This window comes from Taudactylus pleione, unplaced genomic scaffold (genome assembly GCF_031769625.1).
Source record: "Taudactylus pleione unplaced genomic scaffold, aTauple2 ptg000043l, whole genome shotgun sequence".
NCBI lineage: Eukaryota > Metazoa > Chordata > Amphibia > Anura > Myobatrachidae > Taudactylus > Taudactylus pleione.
The window spans coordinates 14,606,123-14,626,449 of NW_028284445.1; the positions used below are offsets into that span (position 1 = coordinate 14,606,123).

Sequence of the window (20,327 nt, forward strand, 5' to 3'; positions counted from 1 at the left end):
CACCGCTCGCGCTGCTCTGCCCCTCTGTACTGTTAGCCCACTGTGGTGCTATCTCTCCCACTACACAGCAGCTGCGCATTATCTGTCCCTTGCCGCATGCCCATCAGTCCTCACAGTCCAGAGAGGGCGGCCAGCACCAAATTCCCCTCTTTGAGGGGTGTTAACATGAAGAAATACAAATGGCACTCTTATATAAACACGGGCATTTTGTTTTACCATTAGAACAGTATATATATATATATATATGAACTGGACAGTGGGCCTGATTCAGACCCGCTCGCGAGCGCTGAGCGCTCGTAAGTGGGTCAATGTAGGCCCAGTGCGCATGCACACGACAGAGCCAGCTCTGTCGTGCGCACGCGTGAGACCCAGATAGCGACGGCCAAGCCGTCGCTCCTGTTCTCGTACCAAAGGGGGCGTGCTGTCGATGTTGAGTGACAGCACGCCCCCTTTGGTGGGCAGGACGGGGGCGTGGCTGGCCAGACGGAGGCGTTCCCATGGTAACGCCTACCATCTGGGGCCGGCCCCACTGACATCACAAGTGATGTCAGTGGGAGAGATTTCGGCTCTGTTTGAGCCGAAAGCACTCTCGGGCTTGCGGCAACGAGACCCTACCACAAGGGTCTCGTCACAAGCCCGATGGTCGCGATGGTCTTGAACATCGCGACCATCTTCCTGGCCGCTCGCTATAGCTGTGGGTGGTCACCCACAGCTATGCGAGCGGCCAGGAGGCCGCTCTAAAAAACCAGAGGGCCGGCCCTGATTCAGAGCGAGCGCTCTGTCAGAGCGTCCGGCTCTGAATCAGGCCCTGTGTACACTTTAGGGGTATCGCATAATGTCCTAACTCAATATATAGGACCTCATCAGAGTTGGACATAAACGCAAGTTGCAACTTTTTTTTCACCACACTACTTGCTCTGGTTTTTATTGTACATATCTCTATTATGTAAATATAGTATGATTGCTTTGGTTGCTATGGGCAACATCTCCACTTCTAAAAACCCAAACTTTAGTAAATATACCCCCCCCCCACCACCAGTGTCTATTTCTCAATGTGTGGTCAGTTTCTGCTGTTGGATAGTTCAACAAGTGTAAAGATCTTGGAATAAACAGCAAGTCATTGTATATTTAATTTCATTAATCAACATTTTTTCTCTTATATCACAGGTCACAGTTCTGGTTCCAAGTTCAAAGCACCTGTTCTAAATATAAAAGGGAAAGAGTTAGTTGTACAAGCAGGCCAGCCGATACAACTTGCGTGCAGGTAATAAATGTTTCACATACTATTTGCTTGCTAAAAGACAATGGTCATGTGCACAAATACTGCCATGGTGTTTGAGAGATGAGGAGCAACCACCTAGGCAAATATTTATCAATGCAGCATTAAATTACATTTCACAAATTACCTGCAACACATGTACTTTTCCCCCTTGTGTATCATCATAACTTTGGTATATATAGAGAAGAACATGCAATCATGTTAATTCAGTTTTCCCTTATCTACTTAAACTAAGAAGTCCAAACTACAGCAGTCTTTTGGCTGTATCTTAGATATATGTCCTACGTGTATTGTAACCTGGTATAACATGATTTGTTCTTGATCACAGGGATAAAAAACTGAAAGGCTTATTATATTAATTTGCAAAAAAAATGCAGAATTCCAGTGCATAATATTTTTTTAGAACAAATTTCTCCATCGGGTTTACGAACACACCACTATTTTGTGTCGTACAAACGCTTTGTGTAAGCATTGTCCATTATCTTGTCTTTGCAATTACCTGTAGTAAGACACCCATCACTATGCTTAGGGGTATATTTTCTAAAGTGCTGGTTTTTAGAAGTGGAGATGTTGCTCATAGCAATCAATCAGGTTCTACTTAACATTTATCCAACACCTTATAGAAGATAATATCTAGAATCTGATTGGTCGCTATGGGAAGCATCTCCACTTCTAAAAACCTACACTTTAGTAAATAGACCCCTTAGGGGTCTATTTACTAAGCTTTTGGATGTAAGGTACCAGCTCCTAAGTGTCTATTTCCAAACACAGCCTGTGACATGGAAGTTAGGAACTGATTATCTCCGTTCACTTTATCTCTAACTAAGGCTTAGTAAATAGACCCCTTAGACTTTAATTGTAGAAGGGATCACTCTGAACATCCTAGCTTCTTTATCAGAAGAAGCAACATTTTACACCATCACAAACATCACAACATTGGTATACAAAGCGATGTGCTTCCCCAGAAAGCTGTGTGCAATTGTGCAAAAATAATGATCACAGAAGAAGAATAAAAGATTAAAATATATTTGCACTGTCTACCTGCCATTAGTGATCACCAGCCATTGACAGTCAAAGGTTTTCCACCATCGGTAAGAAACCATCTATAGTTGACCCATCGATTCCTTGAGTCCAGCACTCTGGATTGGGTATCAGTCACCAATGTTTACCATTGGTGGGGAAAACACTCTCCATCGCCATCATGACTATCCATGGTGAACCCTAGCTGCCATTGCAATATAAATTTAATCTGTATATTATTCCTTATTGTTAAACTTTGTCTATATAGCACTGAAATGTTACGCAGCACTTTTACAGAGACTGTTTAGTTGCTCACATCAGTCCCTACCCCATTGGAACTCACAGTCCAAATTCTCAACCACATAATAAGCACATACAATACTAAATGTTAATTCCATACAAAGTTAATTAACCTGACAATTTATTTTTGGACTGTGAGGAAAACCATCCAAACATTGGGGTGAACAACCAACTGGCTTCAAGTCTATAATTAATGGTAAATATTATTGGTAAAAACTATATGTCTATAGTTTCGAGAGAGAACAATATCATCATTTGCCTTTTTAACCAACAATCTTATATGTCCAATTTTTACAGAGGTGACCTAAAACTTTCCTGGAAACTCCCGGCCACCTCAACAATAGACAGAAACAGGCTCCAGATTACGGAGAACTCGTGTCAGGGAAGCCCCAAGACAATCTGCCATAGAAATTTTACCTTGCACAAGGCTCAGCTAAATGACACTGGATTTTATAGCTGCCAGTACGAATACTTTACCTCATCCAAGGAATTTAAAACTACTATCTATATATTTATTACAGGTAAACTGAACTGTTTAATTTTTGTCACTTCATTATTACCTTTTGAAAACACCAGTGACCAGATTCCCCATAGCAACCAATCAGCTTGTAGTTATCATTTGATAGAATGCATTTGAAAAATGACAACTAGATGCTGTATGGCTGGTATGGGGAGCTCCTCCCGTTGTCCTCTTTAGATGGTTTCATGCATCTCCCCCATAGTAGGCAATGAGGGGCCCACATTATTCTGAACCATTTTTGTTTTGTAATGATATGGATAAAAGCAATCAGAAGATTATCATCTCACTTGGTTCACAGGTTGATTGCACAGTTATGTCTCACAAGATTTAGCGTAAATCTGTCCAACACCCATGGAGACACTGTTGTACATCTCAACGCTTTTGAGGGGAATTCAATTAGCTGCAGGGCTCCCAGGTTAAGTGCCCAGAGCAATTCAATGATATCCCGCAGTGAGCCCTGCGACTAACGCGTGGTAAGGCATAGAGGTCCTGATTCAGAGTTTTATGCATTGCTGATGACTGTGCGGCTGAGCGGTTATCTGTTACTGCTCATGCACATGGCTCAAGTGTCACCCTGAGTGTACGGCTCCATGCACTAATGCACTTAATGAGGATTTCTGTTTGCACTCTCCTGAGGTGCAAAGAAAACACCACGTTAAGTGCACCCTTGGAGCGGTAAGTCCTGTGGCTAATTGAATTCCTCCTTGGTTTGTTCATATTATCATTGTATATATTGGAGTTCCATTGTTTGTACACCGTCTTCATCCTATCTGGTGTGCAGCACATCAGATAGGACGACCCCACTGGTGACACACGTGAATGCATGATTTAGGGTACACATACACACTGAGGGATATGGACGATATATCGCTCAGATCTGCATCGGAACAAGATATATCATCCAATATATCGCCTGATGTGTACCCGGCCTAAATCTCCTAGGGATATCTCCAAGAAGATTGGTAAAAAATAATAAACTGCAAATGATCTTAATTTCAACTAGGGGACATGTTTAATTTTCTTTTTCTTTTGTAATTGTTTAGAATTGTATCCTAAAAGAGACGCCTGATTTTCAGTTAATTGTGTTGAGCTGTATTACAGAATCTATAGTTATATCTTTATCTTATGTACTCTATCTATATCTTCTAATGTTCTCATCTTATTTGTTCTCATTCTCTACCAAAATATTCAGGTCTCTTCCTTAACACTAATGGTATTTGATTCCCAAACTCTCCAATTAATTCCCCTAATATACAATGTGCCACCAGTCTTCCTAAACCAGAAATTTGTGACCTGGGAAAACTTGTACTCCCATCCTTGGCAGAGTAGTGATATTATTCTGTTCATTTTGGGTGCCCGACCTTCTCAAAGCTAATGCTTCCTTCTTTGCCGGCCGATGGCTAAATTAAAGTCCTTGGCTGAACTTTTGTACCAATGTTTCATCCTCTGAAACTCCTAACTTCCTGTGGGCCAGGCATCTGTATTGATAGTCTCTTTGGACCAGGAAGTAACAAGCTGGGGAGGATAAGTGTGTCAAGTGTTATCCAAATGGCTTATATCTGCTAACTTCATGTGCAAAGTGTGATCGACTTAAGGTACCGTAAAACTGGATAAAATATTTTCCTGGAAAAAATATTGGCTTTCGACAATTTGGCCATTTAAGTGGAAGGATGCGGATTCTTCACCTCTACATGCTTGATGGCGCCAAGAGTTCCTGTGTTATTGATGTATCTCAAGGTCTTCTGGCTGTGTTTGTATTAAAAGGAAATTATAATCTTAATTAGAAGAAGCGTTATACGATTGTAACTCCAGTGATGTCAGGCATGTTGTTCTACTCAGTAATACACAGCCTTTATATTTGCTAATGTCAAACATTGGCTGCCTTTCACTTTACTTTATTTTCATCCAATAGGAGAATTCAGTTTCTTGATTACTGACCATAACGTTGCCTGTGATGTTTTAAAAAAAAAGTATCCAAATCGTTCAGCAACAAACCACACTACTCCTATTTATATATGTTGAAACTACACTTTAACAAATTTTAATGATATGACAATATGATAAACAAATGCATGAGTCATCTCTCTCTCTCTCTCTCTCTCTCTCTTTTATATATATATATATATATATATATATATATATACATATATATATATATATACATACATACATATGAACCTGACACCTGACCTGACGCCACCACTATCCTCCCCCTCCAGCCAATCAAGTGATTGCTGGCATCGCTCTGTCACTTAAACTTCACCTGGCTCAACCTTTTCCTGTGTTAACCACGCCCAACTAATGTCGCTGGGAGTTGTAAACTGTAACATAGCTTATTTAAAATGATTGGGGGTAGGGGACGTGACCTTCCCTTCTGTATTTGGCTTTGTAACCCAGTACCCATATGTGTGTGTATTAGAGATGAGCGGGTTCGGATCTAAGAGATCCGAACCCACCCGAATTTAGGGGATCCGGGGCGATACGAGCATAGCTCGGATCTCCCAGCCTGCCCCGGATCCCTGACCCGAGGCAAAACTTTGCGACCCCTCTGTTAAGTCGCGAGGTTTTGTTTACAGCGGGCTTAACGCTGATTGGCTGAGAGAGCCGTCTGTCACGGCTCTCAGCCAATCATCGTTAAGCCCATTGAAAACTGCACAAAAGAAGAAAAGAAGATGGCACCCATCATCCCCTGCCGCCTGACACTGCCGGCACCCCTCGCTGCCGACACCGCCGGCACTCCCACTGGCAGCATCCCCCACTGCCGACACCACCACTGCTGATACTCCTGCCCAATGTACTGAGGACACCGTCAGCGACCCCCACACTGCCGAGGTATACGTTTTGGATGCCGGCAGCCGCAATACCGACCGCCGGCTTCCCGACTCCTCAATACCGGCTAGGGTTATCTGACAGGCGTCAAAAATCTAGACGCCTGTCATTACCCCTACGCCTGGAGACCGGTACCCGGCATCCCGATCAGACAGCTGCGGGGGGGGGGGAAGGGTTAGGTTTAGGGCTCCCGGGGTGGCACCCCCCCGGGAGAGTTAGGGTTAGGCTAGGGGAAGGGGCGGTTAGGGTTAGGCACCCCCAGGTCGAGGTTAGGGTTAGGCACTCCCCAGGGGGACTTAGGTTTAGGCAGCGGGGAAGGGCGGGTTAGGTTTAGGCACATAAAGGGGGGATTAGGGTTAGGCACTTGGGGGGGAGGTTAGGGTTTGGCACCCCTAAGGGAGTGTTAGGGTTGGGGGGGTAAGTTAGGTTAGTTTGTACTTACCTGGGGACGATCGGGATTTCCATCACTGTCGGGCTGCAGCTGCCGGGATCTCTTCCTCTGTCGGCCTGACGCTACCGGGATTCGAACTGCCGGCCGTGCAGCCAGCGGTATTACATACCGATTCCCACTGCCGACACTCCCGCACTGAGGACACCACCAGCACCCCTGCACTGCCGACACAGTCAGCAAACCTGCACTAAAGACACCGCTGGCACCCCCGCACTGCCGACATCACCGGTACCCTTCACTGAGGACACTGCCAGCACCGCAGCACTGCCATTCCATGTACTGAGGAGGACACCGTCAGCAACCCCACTCTGCCGACACTGCTGTCACAGTAAGTGCACTGTTGGTGTATCCAACCCACACTGTATAACACACTGTATCTGTGTTGGAAGTTAGAAATTGAACTGCCACATGTTAGTGCCAGATCCCAAACCAGGGTAAATCCAGATCCAAACCCAAAACACGGGGGTTGGCGCACATCTCTAGTGTGTATATACACACACATATACAGTGACATACACAGTGGTAGCAGCCATTTTGTGGGATGAACCATGCACTAGAGAGCTGTATCTCCATGATGTCATTGGTTCCAGGAATTTCCAATGGATATATTCTCAAAATGTCTGAATTCACAGTTTGTAGGTAATGGGTGCACTTAAAACAAACTGGCGACATTTTACCTTAACTTGTCAACCTGAAAGGGAACATATACGTTTCCATTTCTGGTCAACGGGCAGATGTTTCTAGGAAGATTACATTATATGAATTAGTATAATGAATATTTTCTCATACCTGTCATCTAACTCATAAAGGCTAAACAAAGAGCAAAGCCTAAGAGCATTGAGTTCCACGCTGAGCGGCCAGTAAAAGACCTGGCAGCAGTAAGTGGTGACATGATGTCTGCAGTGCAGCTCCCTGTACACCTTCCAGCGTTATCTATGGTAGAATACAGGAAATTAGGAAATTGCTCTATAACACTTGCAAAGTTTGGAATTGTTGCTTTAATTTCATGACATGAATGAATATGTCCCTTGGGGAGCAGGAATAATCAGTTCTACAGATGATTAAAAGTATGGAACTATTGACCTCCTCACACATCTACCAACCCTGGAAACAACAAGTTTGTTTTTTAGTTACACAAGTCCTTCAACTTCATTAAAATAGGAGGAAATTGTCATTGGCACCAGTTTATTCTGTACATATTTAGAAAATATAGATACAGTAACTATGTTACTATATGGTGACTATGTATACGTGATGACTGTGTTATATTTCACAATCAAATGATTAACTTTATCTAAGACTAGGCATTTCCTTCAAAGTAGTACATGGATTAGACTATTACGTTTCCAGTGATAAGTTATGAGCTCAAGTACAGAGGCACGTCCATACTGGTACTTATAGTTATACAGAAGCGGGAGAAGCAGAGGCTGTTACAGACACTCCATGGGAAAAGCAGAGATGTGCGCAGACACCCCCGTTTTTTGGTTTTGGTTCTGAATAATCGTCCTGTTGTGGTTTTACTTTTGGAAAAACCACCCTCAAATGTTTTGGTTTTGGATTACTTTAAAATTGATAAAACATATAGAAAAAAAATGTAATTCAGACCTGTTTTTGTTCCTATAGTATTATAAATATCAATAACATTCACTTCCGATCAATGCTGACCACCTCACAGCCCACAATATTGTTTTCACTGGGTTGGGTACAGCAATCGATATCCTGGCGGTTAGAATCCTAATGTCAGAATTCTAACCTTCCCCCTCTCCCTAACACTAACCCTCCCTCACTGGTGCCTAAATCTAACCTCCCCCTAGTGCCTAAACCTAACCTCCCCCTCCCCACCCCTAACCCTAACCCTCCCCCTAATGCCTAACCCCTAACCCCAGCATTTACCTACGGGATGCAGGCAGTCGGGATGCAGGCAGTCGGGATTCTGACACGTGTTGGGATTCTGGCGCTGCATTCTGTTTTCACAAATATTGGCCAAAGGCTGCAGAGAGCTGGCTGGCTATACTAAGCAACCGAGCAGTGGTACCTGGCAGTTTAAAAGAATATAGCATGTCTATGAAACATAGTGGCACAGCAGTGGCAGAGAGGATCTATAGAATGCTTTCAGTAATCAAGAACTAATACCTTAAAATAAATGCCTGCGTTTTCCCGACCAGCCCCTGTCACCACCCCTAAACGCAGTCCAGATCGCAATGGCTAGATCGCGCACTGCGATTCATACGCAGAATGCAGCAATCTGCTGATAGCATGCATATTAGCAACTGCGATCCAAGCGGAATCAGGCCCTGTGTGAGATGCTAATTTGTACATTATTATTTAAAGTAATCCTCCACCATTTTATTGATGCTTACTGTATCAGTTAGAGTCACAGTAGAGGTTTCAAGATATATGGGTAGATGTCATAATGTTTTACTCTAGTGCGCTGAGTTGACTCATCATCATCATCACCAGTGGGTCTCTTGGAAAAGGTCAGTTTTTTTCTGGCAGCAGCATTTGCAGGAGAAAGTGAAGCAGAAAATGTTGTCTCTTGCTTCAGATGTTGTCTGACAACTTGCTCGCCAGGAGTTCTTTGCATCTCTTTCAATCTAGGTCAGTTGTAAAGAAAAAAATAAGACTTAAAACTAGGATCAAGCATGGTTGCCAAAATGTAGTGATCCAATTGCAAGATCTTGCAAACTCCTTAATCCTGGCAAAGTGAATAAAGAACTTGATCTACAAGTCCAACATACATAGAGGTATCACTTCTTCAGTTTCCCTAGCTGCCTTTCCAGTAGTTTAATTAAGGGTATGATCTGGCTCAGACTGGCAGTGTCTGAACCACTTACCATTTCTCCTTTCTCCCTCTCTCATGGCTTTATGTGTACGTCATTATGGGTTGTTACTGTTCCTTCAGTTGCTGAAGCATATAAAAGGTGGAATTCCTGGTTACTACCTCTCGCTTCAGTTGGTGGCGTGGCAACTTGAACTGTTCTTGCAGTTGCTGCAATGTTCTACATGCAGTTGCTGAATGCCAAAAGTGACCAGAAATTTTATGGACCAAAGTCAGCATGTCCTGCGCGGTCTTGTCAACAAGAAATCCTGAACCGCCAAGGTTATTGTGTGTGCAAAACATGGTACATTTTGAACTCAAAAACTCTTTTTTTATTCTTTTTTGCCTCTTTGCAATTGTATTAATTTGTATAACACAAATTATTTGGGTGCACCACCAACACAGAGTTATCTAATATTTTCTTATACAAGCTAGACCTTCACGTTTTTAAAAAAAAAATAATTCCTCTTCTCTCTATATAATACTACATTTAACTGGTGCAGACTCATATCTCTAATACTACATTTTGAACTTTACCCAGTTGTAATGCTAATACAATGTTGCATGCATTACCAGTAATGATAAATCCTGAGGAGAGTCTTAGAGGGGGTAAGACATTTTGTTATCACATTCCTGAGGTTTTCCACAGATTGACACCGATGTGCTTGTTTGTGAAGCTGGTGGTACAGAGAGGAGTGTGCCTGTGAATGAGCTGGCATTGTGTGTTAGATACTGATGCTGAAGGCAATATACCCACCCAGTGGCTGTTACAATTATGTAAAATTTGGTTTGACCAGTACTCCTTATCGACTTGTCTGTAGTTAAGTGGATAATTGGTACAATGGTTATTTTCTAGTCAAAGAATATCTTATGTTTACCATCCCGTTACGGGTGAGGAATTGCTGTTCTGGAAAAATAGAATCAAGATGGAATTTGGTAGCGTCCACACGTGACCTCAACTAATCAGCTAGAGCCATATGCATTGATGGTGGATATTGGACACAAAGCTTCAGTTATCTGCTGTGCAACAGTATGGTGGCTGTCATACTTGGTTCCTCTTGCAAGTGATTGTTTAGAAGTTTTAAACATCAACTGAAGAGTCACCTCCAGGAGCAGCAGCCCTAGTGTGCAAGGATTTTTCTTGAGAATCGTAGATTGCATTAGGGGAGTCAGTTTGCCTTTGCAAATTGAATGCAGGAGGACTACCACTGATTGCTATTGAGTAGTTTGATAAAGGTATAGGCGGTGGAGATTGCATGTGCTGGTATCTATCCATGCTGCTGGCAGCTGATGCTGTACTGCTTGTTATCATACACTATGTAGACTAACGTGATTGGACACTGACAGCAAATAGATCAACAAAATGTTATTGACGTCATTACTTTGTGGATTCACCACGTGCAGTGATTACTGCAGACACCCTTCTTGGCAAACTGCCCACAAGTTCCACCTTAAGTACAGTAACGAACTGTGACACTAAATAAGGTTGAGTCGGCCTAGGACGCACTCATCGCTCCAATTGTTCTTAGTTGTTCTCAATGGGGTTAAGATCTGGACTCTGAGCTGGCCAGTCTATCCGGGTTACTGAAGTTTCTGTATACCAGTCCAACGTTGTCCTGGAAACATGACAGCTGACATTGTCATCCTGATAAAAACATTTGTTGTTTCCATAGAACTGCAAGTGCATGGGCCTACCTAAGAAGTGTTCTTGTCGAAACCGTTACATTAGTGGCCATTTGGAACTCATGCATGAGATGCATTTCACTTCTGCTGGGTGTCCAATTATTTTTGTCTACATAGTGTATATGATTTTCAATATTTTAGTAAACAACTTGAATGAGTTTGGTGCAAATGACGTAACAGGGAGAGGGTGCCTACATGGTTAACGTCGCTACCTCTACTTACTTTGGCACAAAAAATTCCACATATGCCTTGACAAATGTCACGATTTAAGTAAACTTATTTCCACATCGAAAGAGGTGGCTCTTTTGTTCTTTTGCCGAGGCATGAAAATGAGTTTTTGCATGAAGTGCTGCCACTAGTGGCTGACTTACTTCTTTGCAAACAACATCATCCTCAGAAATTTTATCAACTTGTTCTTGTTCAATACATTCATCCTCATTAGTGTAAGGTAAACAATGATCCCCATCATTCTGTTGCACAGTTCCAAGTTCTGAAGTAGCATCCTTAATTTCTATGTCTAAACCATCATCATAATCATTACTTTTACTACTACTCATCTTCACATTTGCAGAAGGTTCAGAAATGGTGGAAGGAAGCTTCTCTAGGATTACAGTGTCAAAATCAGAAATGTCAGGACTCACACATAACACTCATGGACACCCATAGACTCTGCTCAGGAATATGTGAAGTTTGTGAATGCACAATTTGTTCTTTAGCCTTTCAGTTCTTTTTCTGAACTAATCTGCCTGTTTAAGAGGTGTCAGTTGGTGGCATGGCAGAGCAAGAAGGAGTTGCATGCAAGGTTACAGTAGATGTCTGACTGTAGCAGGACCACCATTTGCAAATAAAGGCCATGGTCTGAGCCTTTCATTCTCACTTTGTGTGGTGTACGGCATGTTGGCAATTTTACACTTTTTTGCAGTAACGCTTCCCTTCATAGTTAGAGTTAGAGGTGGTGTTTTCTTAAAGATTGTACAACATTGTTTAGATTTGGAGTGCACTTTTTACACATCCTTCTTACCCCTTGACCTTCTTTAAATGTTGATAAAGAACTATGATTGTCAGCACTAGTACTGGGATGCTCATGTTCTTCTATAGAATGATATAGAATGATTTACACCAGGACAGGAGTAAAGTAACTGTATTAGAACTTGTAACTGCCACCACACCAAGGGGTACATTTACTAAAGTGAGAGTCTTTAGAAGTGAGTTTTAGAAAAAATGTTGCCCATAGCAGCCAATCAGATTCTAGTTATTATCTTCTAGAAGGTGCTAGTTAAATGTTAGGTAGAATCTGATTGGTTGCTATGGGCAACATCTCTTCTAAAACTCTCTTCTAAAAACACTCACTTTAGTAAATTTACCCCTAAGTGAACATACTGTGCAATGAGATAGGGAAAAAGCGTGCTTGCTTTATCAGCAGTTTTATTAAAAGACTTGAGAATTCATTGTAACAAAAAAATGTATTTTCAAATTATTTTGGGGTGCAACTGACAGGGGAAAAATATCCAGCAAGTGCAGTAATATACACTGCCTCTCAAAAACACACAATATTCCTTTGAAATATCTAAATTTAATTAAAAAATTTTTGTAAACAACAAAAAAATTTTATATTTTTTTCAACTTTTATTATTTTTGGATGCAGCTGACGGGGCCACAAAACCCAGCAAGTACAGTAAAATATGCAGTCTTTCAAAAGCACACAGTCTTCCTTTGAAATGTCAAAATAAAAGACTTGAGATTTTTTTAAACCTAGAAAAAGATGTATTATTTGGGGTGCAGCTCACTCACACAGGACACCATGTTTTAATCAGCTAAGCTTGCAATCACAGTACTGTCTCTGTTGATGGCCTAGTGGGACCCGATGTTGTTGTGGTATTTTTTGATGGGACGAAGCTTAGCTCTGTCACGGTGTCTGCTAAGCCCCGCCCCCATTGCAGTTTGGCCTGTGCCTTGCTGTGCCTCCAGTAGCAGTGGCCATCGAGGGGTGCAAACCATCGATGGTCCACCATGAATGTTTTTTGTGTGCAATCGATGGTAATCACTGATGGAACCATCGATGGTGACCATTGATGGACACCCCACCGTCGGCTATCCCTAGATGTTAGTGTCTGACAAACATACACAGGAGCCTGTATTGCAGATGTTAATGTGTAACAAGCATACACAGGAGGAGCCTATATTGCAGATTGCTTGCTACCGTCTGACCCTCACAGAAACCCAGATTAAAGATGTCTGCTCTCTTTCCCTCCCTTCTCTCCCACTCCAACCATCTACAACTCCCTCTAATGGTGACTATTGCAGCACAGCTACAGTCCACAATCCTTTGCATGTACTCTCCATTCTAAAATGCGACCTGAAATCACGAGGGAGGGACTAATATGCAGTCCAAAACACGCGAGATCTGGGGTTTTTGTCTCTTTTTGAGAACTGAATTTGGCGGGAGGACCAGAGCCGGGATCGGTTCTACTCTTGAACCCCAAATTGATGTTCTGTTGAATTTTTCCAATTCTGAAACCGCTCATCTCTAGGGAAAAGTGATTTTATTTTCTTCTGGTTCAACCATAAATCAGAGACAACTCAACTGTAGGTAAATGTATATTGAGATAATGGAATATGTAGGGTAAATAAAATAACTGGATTCACTGTTAGGCTCATTATACCTCATTATGAGCAAAAAAAACCATCCAAAAATGCCATGTTTATTTATTTTTTTTTTTAAAAGGAACAGTCATAGATTTGTAATTATTAAAAAAAAGGTATTTTTAAAATTCTTGTCACCAAAATAGAATAGTTTACAGTATGTCTGAGCTTCCTCTTTTATGTTACAGGGCAGTTTCCTCTCTTTGTTCTAGGGTTTGGAAGTGCTAATATCACCCACTAATCAATTATGCTTTTCAGTGGGTGTGTGATCGTCACACTTACCCATTTACCAATCAGAGAACAGCGGCATTATTCTATTCTCTAGAGTAAAGGCAATAAAGCTGAATGAATTGTCTTTAGTCTAATAATGTTCAATACCTTTTAACTCCCTCAATTTTTAGTTTCCTGTCAGAATGCAGATGCAGTGAATGTTCTATATTACTGCTACACTATCTTGTACCCAGTTAATAATTGTATTTTTTATAGATGTTATGATGTTGCAATTGTAATTAGTACATAGCACTATACTTGTATATATCGAACGGAATTGGTATGTAATGCCAGCTGTCGGGATGCCTTCTGTCAAAATACAGACAGCGGCATCCCGCTGGTTGGTATTTTGACAGGGGTCTGGTAAGTATACTCAACTTCCCCCCTTCTCCCCAGAACCCTTACCCTCTCTTCTTGTAGCCTAACCCTAACCCTCTCCAACCTGCACCCTAACCCTCCCGGTTCGTGCCTAAGCCTAACCCTCCCTCTTAGTGCCTAACCCTAACCCCCCCAGTGGTGCCTAATTCTAACCCCCCCAGGGTGTCTAACCCTAACGCTCCCCCCCCAACCTAACGCTAACACCGCTATGCTACCTAAACCTAACCCTCTCCCCTGCGGCTAACAGCTAAGATGCCCCGGACTTACCTGGGTCGGGTTGGCGACCGTCTGTGTTCTAGCATTGGCATTAAGACAGGCGTCGGTATTAATTCCTGTGTCGGACTGCCAGCGTTGGGATTCAGACCGGTCAGGATTCCATCTGCCGGTCTGCTAACTACATCCCATATCGAACACCTTCACCTGCAGTAAAAAATTTAGTAGTCCTCTAAAATACATATAAATATTTGATCACTGACAACAGTTCTGTATTTATTTTTCAGAGGAGAACAGTGTGTTCGTGGAAATGCATAACGTGGAACCCAAATTGATTACAATAACAGATGGAGATCGGCTGGTGATCCCTTGTCGGGTCACATCACCAAATATCACTGTCACTTTAAAAGAGGTACTGTAAGTAATGAGAACAAGTCATATTTCCAAACCTATTCCTATTGACTGTCTATGTAAATGGAGTTTTGAGCATGAATGCTGTCTTTATGTTCAGTAACAGAGCTCAAGGTTCCACCAACACTTCCTTGGTACCTGGACGAACAGACTGTGCTTTCATTTACAGCTTTGGCATCTACAAATTAGCAGCAAAAAATGGCTGCCAAAAGGTGGAGGGGGGAGGGGTAGAAGAAAGAGTTAGAAATAAAATGGACGCACTCTCATGGATAACGCCACCCATATCATCAAGGCATTGTCCGTCAGGGGGATATCGTGTCTAACTATAAATCTGCACAATATTTAAATGGAGAAAATATTGTTTGTTATTGCGTACATGATCCCTATGTTTAAATTGTTTTTGAAAAAACGTGAAATACAAGACTAAGTTATGCAGTAGGCTTCCATCTATTATTTTCTCTTACAGTACCTCCATTTCTAAAGAGGTAACAGATATTGTTTATCTCTTACAGGGGTCTATTTACTAAGCAGTGTTTGAAAAATGACAGTTGGGAGCTGATTGGCTGGCACCTTATCACTTTTCACTCTTCACTTTTCACTTCTCCTAACACTGCTTAGTAAATAGACCCCACAGTGAGAGATATATCAAAACTTCTAAAGAGGACAAAGCGACAAGTTGCGTACTGGAACCAATCAGATTATAGCTATCATTGATGAAGTACAATCTATAAAATAATAACTAGAAGATGATTGGTTGCAGTAGGGAACTTATACCAGTGCCCTCTTTCATTGGTTTGATAAATCTCCCACACAGTAATGTACAAATGTACAATTTATAAAAATGTCACATAGACCAGAGGTTTCCAAACGCGGTCCTCAAGGATCCCCAACAGTTCAGGTTTTAGAGATATCCATGGTTGAGCACATGTTGTTAAATCAAATTGAATGAGGTCTTAATTAATGGCCTGATTCAGCAAGGAACGCAGTTTCTTATACGCACGCAATCGGATGATTAATTTGCACTGTGCATGCCTATGCATCGCAGTATGTGTGCGCAAACCAGACGCTGCGATCGAGACTGCGATCACAGACCCATGGCAAAGTGATTGACAGAAAGTGCCATTTGTGGGTGGTGACGGGGGGTGGTCGGGCAAACTTAGGCGTGCCAGTGCTGCGTCTCAACGCCGTTACAGGGGCGTGCATAAATTAGCCACTCAAAGCGTGCACTGAAGTAAGCAGTTCCTGAGTGAGGTCTGACCTTCATTAACTGTGTGTATGGGTCCGATGTTACTCGATGTTACCAATTGTTTTGCTATGTTGGCCAAGTATATGGATGTGAGTAAGGAGAAGTGGGCGTCCGTCTGTCAGGCTGCGATCACACTGCAAATACAAACATTTACATGTCACCGCTGATATTAGCAACTGCGTTGAGTGCATATAAGCAGAATTGCAATCCATGCTGGATTAGGCCCTAAATCACCTGTGGTCAAGCATGGATATCCTTAAAACCTGGACTGTTAGGGTGCCTTGAGGACCAAGTTTGGGAACCTCTGACCTAAACTGATAGGGACTTAGAATGGGAACACACACACACAAAATAACTTAAAACTTTTGTAAATTACTCCCTCAATCTGTACAAGATTGAGGGAGCAATTAATTGCTGACCTACACCCAGCAATATGAGCATAGTGTGTAAGATATATTTTCCAGCTTTAACTTCAAGGACGAATGTCATTGTTCTCCTTGGCTTGATGTAAAATGGTGTAAATGGCCTACACAGGTGGCATATCAGTCCTTCGCCTCTAGGTCATATGTTTACAGGAATTCAGTAAGTTTACATTTCATATTACATTTAGCACATCCTTCTCAATTCATCCCCTGACTTCAAACACATTGAACATCCCTTCCATTGTTATTTATGTTATGTAACTGTGTAATAAAGCAATACTGTATATAGTCATATATTAGGTGTCTAGCATGCAAAGGAACAGTTTTCTACACAATCTGCCTTGATTGGAAGTTCCGAACCCAACCGGACATTACTTCGACTCTTGATGTGCTTCCGAAAGCAGAGTCCCAAAAATAGTTGATGAATTTTAAGGAAGCCACAACTTTATTGCTTTGTGGGGGCAGCCAGGGGACCCTAGTCTGTTGAATTAATCCCACCATGTGAGTGACTTGCAGCAGCCTTATATACATACAGATGTGTCCAAATACATCTAGCCTCTTTGCGTGTTAAACAGCCCTTCTAGTCGCACCATGCGGTGGTGTGACTCCGTAGCACTGAGCGTCTTTTCATGCAAATTATTACCTTCAAATGCATTTTATACGCACAGTGATGTGAATAGATAGCACAAGCAGCTTCTATTGATTAAAATGATATGAGGCATGCCTATATTCTGTGTTCGACTGCGGGTGTATCTGCATGCGAAACACTATGTTACCGTATCACAGCCGCTGACACTGTAACATACTATTATTACATATTTAATAGACTCCCCATAAGAATATACACAACAAAACAAATCAACTTATATGTAATCTTATCCAGTAGTTAGAAGCTACATCTTACATTTAGAGATCTGATATTTTTATATCACCTTTAGGTGGTGTTATTGAGCAATGTAATTTTATATTTACTGTATTTCACGCAGAGCCTGATTAACTCCAGGGCAGCCGGCACAATCGCCCAGGGCCCCCCCCCCCACATAACCAAATCACTGTGGCCTAATGTGAACTGGGTTTCCCTATGCCATGATGTGAACTGGGGCACTACAGTGTGTTTAACACATTTATGATACTGGGAGTATTTACACTTTTATGCTTTTTAATTACATCGCCATTGGTATGGGCCCCCACAAGTTATTTGCCCTATCGCCCCCACAAACCTTGATAGTGTAGGTGTAGTGTTAAAAATATAATTAAAAACAATGTCTTTACAGTAAAACTGCAGATCCCATCAAGCCTCCCCCGCATGCTGGTACTTGGAGAACCATAAGTACCAGCATGCCGGGCATTAATTATATTTTTAACACCACACCTACACTATCAACCTGTCACCCACCGCCCACAGGTGGCGGGGATATCCCCGGGCTATTAGCCTAGGCCAGGGGTGCCCTGGAGAGGGGGACCCCTTTATTGGAGGAGTCTCCGACTCCCCAGGGATCCCTGGCCTGGGCTGACTAGCGGTCAGGGCTGATGCTGCGGCTGGGGGGCCGGTGAATGGGCTCCCCTGGCTGTGGCATCAGCCCACCGCTAGAAAGGGTCCAGTGCTGGTTTTAATTATAGGGGTACCCCTATGCAAGTTTTTTACCCCTATAATTAAAACCATGACTGCCTCTGCAGCCTGGTGCTGGTACCTAATTTATGGTGGAACCCTACTCGTTTTGTTCCCCATAATTTTAGGTACCAGGACAGGCTGGCAAATCCGGGGCTGGTTACGTTTTTTTTTGGGGGGGGACCCTATGTCATTTTTTTTTTTAATTATTTAACCCGTATTTTACAGGTATTAAGATACACAAGCAGCTTACACATATCTCACTGATATGTGCAGGCTGCTTGCTCGGGTGAGTTTTGCAGAGAGAAAACACTGCAATCTCGAGTAAGTAATCTCATCTAAACTCTCATCTAAACTATCCTTAAACTCACCTTAAACTCTCCTCTAACCTCTCAATTTGGGGGAAAAAACTTGATCTGCTTCGCCATCGAAAAACTCACTTTCAGCTAAACTCACTTCTTAGTAAATTTGCGAGTTTGATAAGGGAAAACTCACCCGAGTTTTGGTGAAGCACAGTGAGTTTAAAAACTAAAAAACTTGCCCAAACTCGAATCTTAGTAAATTTACCCCTAAGTTTCCCTGGCTGATCACTGCGTCTACGGTCCTCAACGTTGCCAGTTACTTTGTGTTTCTTCAAAAGAGCTTGAACAGCACATCTTGAAACCCCAGTCTGTTTTGAAATCTTTGCCTGGGAAAGACCTTGCTATTGCAGTATAACTACCTTGTGTCTTGTTGCTGTGCTCAGTCCTGCCATTGTGTATGACCTGTGACATGAAACTGTCTTCCACAACCTCACCTTTGTAGCAGAATTTGGCTTTTCCTCACCCAGTTTTAAGCCTCCTACACAGCTGTTTCTGTTTCAGTTAATGACTGTGTTTCAACCTACATATGGAAATGATGAGCATTATAAACTGTTTGGTATGATTGGTTAATCATACCGGAATTTTCGAAAGAGATACAAGAAGTTCATCCTGGAGATGGAAAGATATTTCTACAAGAATTTGTAGATATTGTTGCTGGACTAGTTCTGGAGCATCAAAGATGGCTGATCCTTGGGGATTTCAATGCATGGGTTAATGATGAGCTCTCTCACCTTGGCCAAGATCTCCCATGCACAATGAATGCTCTGGGCCTCACACAAGTCATTCCTTCAGCTACTCATATAAGTGATCACATTCTTGATCTTGTCTTCCAGATTGGATTAGAAGTCTCTGACATAAATATAAACCCAGTCATGTGGTCAGACCACCACTCAATTCGCTTCTCAGTTGTAACCCCTCAAAATAGAACTTTACAAATGGAGTTGACAAGGTATCGTCCAAGGAGGGGCATGACCCCCCCAGGCTCTTGCAGCAAACCAGGATCTTTCTGCGTTAATAGGGGCCTGTGAAGATCCTTGTTCTCTAGTCCATTACTATAACAGAGATGTGACAGCTTCAATGGAGATTATCGCCCCTGTGCGTATACGACCCCACATACCACCGTCAAGCCCCTTAGTTTGACAATAGTGTTAGTGAACTCAAGAAAAGGGGGCATAGACTTGAAAGACGATGGAGGAAGACTAACCTGGTAAAGGATAAGTTAACACTAATCAAACATATTGGAGAATATCAATCAACAATCACCCGTAAGAAAACAGAGGGCTTGATTCAGAGCCGGACGCTCTTTCAGAGCGATCGCTCTGAATCAGGGTGGCTTTTTTTTAAATTGGAGCCACCTCCTGGCCACTTGCTAAGCTGTGGGTGACCACCCACAGCTTTTACGAGTGGCCAGGTGATGGTCACGATGGTCTCGACCATCGCGACCATCGGGCTTGCGACGAGACCCTTGTGGTAGGGTCTTGTCTGCCACAAGCCCCAGTGAGCTCCCGGCTTTATTACAGCTGGAAGCTCACCACTGACATCACTCGTGATGTCAGTGGGGCTGCCCCCAAATGGCAGGCATTCCTTCGGGAATGCCTCCATTTGCACAGCCACCACCCCTCCCCACCTAAAAAATGGGGCGAGCTGTCAATCAATATCGACAGCCGCCCCGTCTTGTAGTGAGCCCAGGAGCAACGGAGCTGCCGTCGCTCGCTGGGGCTCGCGCATGTGCACACCGGAGCCAGCTCCAGCGTGTGTATACGCAGTGGGGGTCCAACGACCTGCTTGCGAGCGCTGTGCGCTCGCGAGCAGGTCTGAATCAGGCCCTCAGTTCCTTTCAAATTAGATCAAGGCAGCAAACAATAGGCCAGCT

General features: G+C 42.8%; 1 protein-coding gene across 1 annotated transcript in view; it reads left to right on the forward strand.

The window, feature by feature from the left end:
• FLT1 (fms related receptor tyrosine kinase 1) overlaps positions 1-20,327 on the forward strand; it is a 107,738-nt gene that overhangs the window by 42,680 nt on the left and 44,731 nt on the right. Inside the window, exons 2-4 of the mRNA XM_088460270.1 lie at positions 1,168-1,264; positions 2,897-3,120; positions 14,692-14,816. Of these exons, the coding sequence (XP_088316396.1) occupies positions 1,168-1,264; positions 2,897-3,120; positions 14,692-14,816 (446 nt within the window). The remainder of the gene's footprint in view (positions 1-1,167; positions 1,265-2,896; positions 3,121-14,691; positions 14,817-20,327) is intronic.